The sequence below is a fragment of the Cynoglossus semilaevis genome, chromosome 10, assembly GCF_000523025.1.
Source record: "Cynoglossus semilaevis isolate Cse_v1.0 chromosome 10, Cse_v1.0, whole genome shotgun sequence".
NCBI lineage: Eukaryota > Metazoa > Chordata > Actinopteri > Pleuronectiformes > Cynoglossidae > Cynoglossus > Cynoglossus semilaevis.
This window is the reverse complement of record NC_024316.1, coordinates 18,736,492-18,740,553: the sequence shown is the minus strand read 5'-3', so window position 1 is coordinate 18,740,553 and position 4,062 is coordinate 18,736,492. Positions and strand designations below refer to the sequence as shown.

The window sequence follows — 4,062 nt, the reverse complement described above, 5'->3', positions numbered from 1 at the left end:
CGAGTCTCTCGCCGTCGCTCTACTCATCCATCGCTCTGTCAGGACTCATCAACGACCCGTTTCTTGTTGGGATACTCTCCTGCGACATCGCTTCGTCCTCTTCGGTCTCGTCTGGTGTTGGACTGAAACGAGTTCTTGGGATTTTTTCCTCAGGCAGAGCGGGTGAATTTTGGGAATCCTCCCACTCCGATGTTTGCCCTGATGGACTCATCTGATGGTCGGTTTGAGCAGCGCCCGTTTGGTCCTCCGTCTGCCCGTCCGCTGGTTCTACAGCGAAGCCATTGCTCTGCAGGACATGGTCATCTTCTCTCTTCTTCTTGGGTGGTTTTTCCGCGTCTGCATCTCCATCCGTTTGGATACTGTCGTCCAGGATCATCGGCACGGGATCATCCGAGTTTGAGGAGAATCTATGGTCAACTTCATCATCTGGATCTGGAATTAGCGCCTTAGTATCAGGGATGGGCGACTTCTCCACTTCATCATCATCATCATCATCACCGTCATCTTCATCGTCGGCTGCAGAATCGTTTCCATTTTCGATCATTTCACTCTCAAGCTCCACCTCGGCGTTCCCGTTTTCCATAGTTTTACTTGTCGTTTTCTCCGTTTCCTTTGGAGCCTCGGTCACGTCGTCTGTTAATTCCACCTCTTTTTGCGGCACAACTTCTTCCTCGTCTTTCCGTTTCCCTCGCGCAAACGCGTCTTCCTTGGCATCACCATTTCCGATGGCGTCTAACCTGCCTTTCTCCAGCTTTCGGAATTGTTTCTGAATCTTTCTGGGACACCACACGAACTTATCCTTTGGCTCAAAGTTTTGGTACGCAAAACGCACCAGCTCCTGACGTTTCTGCTTGTCCTTGACGGCAAACAGGAAATAGTCGAGCACGCTGCGTTTAATGCTGCTCAGAGTCTTCTTCACCAGAGTCTCTTCGAGAAAGAAGCGCACCAGCGGCGCCTGGTAGTGTTTGAACCCCAGCTCCCCGAGACACTTCAGGATGCGGGTGATGCGCAGATTGTTGTGCATGTTTCTGGAAAAAAAAAAAAAAAGAACGTTGAAAAACAAGAGAATATGTATTTGAGAAACCGCGAGTCTCACAGTGACGTGAACTCACCGCTCCAGGTTTCCAAAGCGCTCCTTCCAGTTGTCAGCCCGTTTGACTTCACCGTTTTTTCTGTCGACCAACTGGATGCCGTAGAAGCCCAACATGAGTTCGTAAGACTCCACAAGTCTCCGTTTGGCATCTTCGTTGTTCTTAAAGGCCTGAGGAGGAGAAAAAAGAAAATATAGACTGACTCAAGGACTAAAAGAAAATATGGCACTGTCTGGTGACACGTTTATTTAAAGAGACGGTGATTCCCAGTACAGACTCACCTCAATTTCCTTCTTGGTGAGCTCTGAAGCCATGTAATTAACGCCCGGCTCTCGCAGCGGAAACAGCCTGGGAGAAGGGAAACAAACAAGACAAACAAACAAAGACAACACCAGTCAACCTCCAGATATATTGTCAGACATCCCTATTTATAACTGTTATTACATGACCTGTGCAGCAGACTACTGGATACAGCCAAAAGGTGAACGTACCACTGAATGTACGAGTGAACTCTCTCCAGTCTCTTGTAGTCGGTTTTCCATTCCTTCAGGAACGACTCGATGTAGATGTCTGTGCCCAGTGAGAGGACGACAAGAGAGAGAGAAAAAAAAGGGAACTTGTAAAATGCAGCCCCTGTCATCCATACATCTGAAAGATGCTGCGGTTGTAAAAACTCACCGTCGGGTGCAGAGGGAAACTTGTTGAGATAAAACTGCAAGTTGTTCATTTTGTCCTCGGAGCACTCCTCATCTGTGAGATTCTGACAAAAAGAAAAGAAAGAAAGAAAGAAATAGAATCACCATCTCGGGCAGGTTATCAGACCTAAGGCCAGATACTTCAGGGTGTTTTTCCACTGTCATCCTCACCGGGTATCCTCTCCTGTAGTTCTGCATGTCCTTCGCTGCCCTGACGTTTCTGGGCGTGGGATGCCACTGCTAACAGAAACGAAAGCGAAATTGTTTCAAGTGGCCAAGGCGTCACAATAACCGTGAACATTTTCCTCGTTTCTGCTCAAATCTCACGATCCCTGACTGAATAATCGAACTCGGTTATTCAGCGTTATGTAATACCGTCACCACATAACGAAAAGAATAAGAATAAATAACCAGGGACTGCGTTATTACCAAGTTGACCTACAGTAAAGTGAGGCCAAGCTAACCGTTCAACTACTGCGGTGATATCACGGTTAGAAAAGAACAACTAACGTGACAAGTCGACTACAAAATATTCACTTTGAATAACCGTCCAACCAGGGAGAAGAAAACATGTAAACACAACACTAAAAACCACTAAAACAAGGCTAACTCTAGCTGCTAACCAGGCTAGTTAGCCACATACGGCTAACATTCGCTTCACGGCGTAAGGTTCTGCAGATGCGACAGGACAGGAAACGTCAACAAACTAACGGCGTTGACGCTGTTAAAAGAGTCATAGTTGGATAAACTACGTACTAAACTCCAGCCAGATTTGTTTTTGTCTTGACTTGACCGTCGGCTTTGGTTCTCTCCAGCCGAGTCGTCTCCATCACTCTCTGTGTCCCAGGTCGAGTCGTACTCACACACCCAATCGTCCTCCATTCTTTTACAACGTCACGAGCTAATGGCATCAAACTCTTAACCCGGTGCGGCAGTGGACACGGACATGAACCTGGTCATGCACGCGGGTTCATGGTCCGGTTAGACGTGGACGGCTCTGACCATCCGTCTCTCCCACTCGACCATTACCAGACAGTTGCTGTAGTGGCTGTAGCGCAGATGTTGCCTTCAGGTGCCTCCGTCTGTGTAGGTTTTTTTTTTTTTTGCGCCACTGCCACAAACTCAACACGTTCGCTAATCCATGTTTTAAAAACTAAAAACTAATTTAAAAAACGACGTTTCGGTGTCATCTTCTAAAGATACGCTGCCTCTCCATTCGACCATGACCGAAAAAGTGACGTAAAACGACAACAAGTCAAAAACGGGACCAGGTTAAAAGGTTAAACAAGGTTAAAAGATAAATGTGAAAACGTCAGTTAAAGGTAATATTTGACTTTGTGTGGCCAGAAATATCACTACTTTAAATTTACTTTCACTTATCCGCGATGGTAAATTGTTGTTTTTTTTTTAGGTGAAATAAACCAACGACAACAACAACAGCATCGATAATAATAGTAATAATTTGAGAAGCCAGTATTTTCTATATGTAGGCGGCCATGTTGGAAGGGTACGTTTTTTCACGCAAACATTGTACATTCCTTCATTTTCTGTATTTCAGTGTAATATATATATATATATATATATATATACACACACACACACATATATATAGCAGGCTTATACCTTATCCCTTACCTCGCAGTTGCGCTATAATATGACAACTTTGTGTCTTTCTGACTGTAACAAACAGCAGATTCAGGGACGTCTCTTCAGGGACCAGCAGCACAAAGAGTGACTTCTGACTTGTGACATTTGCTCAGAGCAAACGGACCAATAACGTTGATTCCTTTGATGGCATTCAGAGACGGTTGCTTTCATACATCAGGGCTGTATTATGATTAAGGAGGTATAAATAGAACAGGCTGTTATCTCAGGGGTTCCAGTGTTGAATGCCCACTGGTGTGGAATTCTATTTTTGGTGCTGTGGTTACTGTGGAAACCAGCGAGCTCTGCAGGCATCTGTTATTTGCTGTTGCTGTTTAGAGTCTCTGCCCCTTAAATGAATTTGCTTTTACCTTATTGTCACTAGAGTCCTTTGTATAAATGCTGTGGGAGCTGCTGTCTGGTTTCCTGCTTAACTGATGACAGTTAAACCTGCCGCTGCAGGTGGATGGAGTCGAGGCTGATGTGGTGGAATTCTGCACCACCTGATTGCGGATTCGTGTTACATGTATGTTTGTTTCATAACAGGGAAAAAGCCACGGCAATATCAGAAAGGCAGGATCAAATAATCTAAAAAAAAAAAAGAGCTGAACTTTGGAGGTCTGTAACCTACA

At 45.2% G+C, this 4,062-nt stretch overlaps 1 protein-coding gene across 3 annotated transcripts; it reads right to left on the bottom strand.

The window, feature by feature from the left end:
- Nucleotides 1-6: 6 nt before the first annotated feature.
- On the bottom strand, nt 7-3,525 carry ogfr (opioid growth factor receptor). 3 transcript variants are annotated; one of them, XM_017035807.2, is made up of 7 exons: nt 3,422-3,525; nt 1,958-2,026; nt 1,770-1,851; nt 1,583-1,661; nt 1,373-1,439; nt 1,113-1,261; nt 7-1,028 (listed from the first exon to the last, which is right to left on the bottom strand). In XM_017035807.2, exons 2-7 carry the CDS (start codon nt 1,982-1,984, stop codon nt 20-22), a joined length of 1,413 nt encoding a protein of 470 aa, XP_016891296.1. In that variant the 5' UTR covers nt 1,985-2,026; nt 3,422-3,525; the 3' UTR covers nt 7-19. The 3 variants fall into 3 exon arrangements, with proteins under 3 accessions (XP_016891296.1, XP_008317533.1, XP_008317532.1); XM_008319311.3 differs by lacking the exon at nt 3,422-3,525 and adding an exon at nt 2,543-3,008 and having other exon boundaries at nt 1,958-2,023; XM_008319310.3 differs by lacking the exon at nt 3,422-3,525 and adding an exon at nt 2,543-3,003.
- Nucleotides 3,526-4,062: the final 537 nt, after the last annotated feature.

Bases quoted from the DNA above. Each gene is read 5' to 3' on its own strand.
- ogfr (XM_008319310.3), bottom strand. From the start codon at position 2,668: ATGGAGGACGATTGGGTGTGTGAGTACGACTCGACCTGGGACACAGAG. The intron at 1,852-1,957 runs GTGAGGATGACA...TCTTTTTGTCAG, and splicing joins ACTACAGGAGAGGATACCCG to AATCTCACAGATGAGGAGTG. The intron at 1,029-1,112 runs GTGAGTTCACGT...TTTTTTTTCCAG, and splicing joins CGCTTTGGAAACCTGGAGCG to AAACATGCACAACAATCTGC.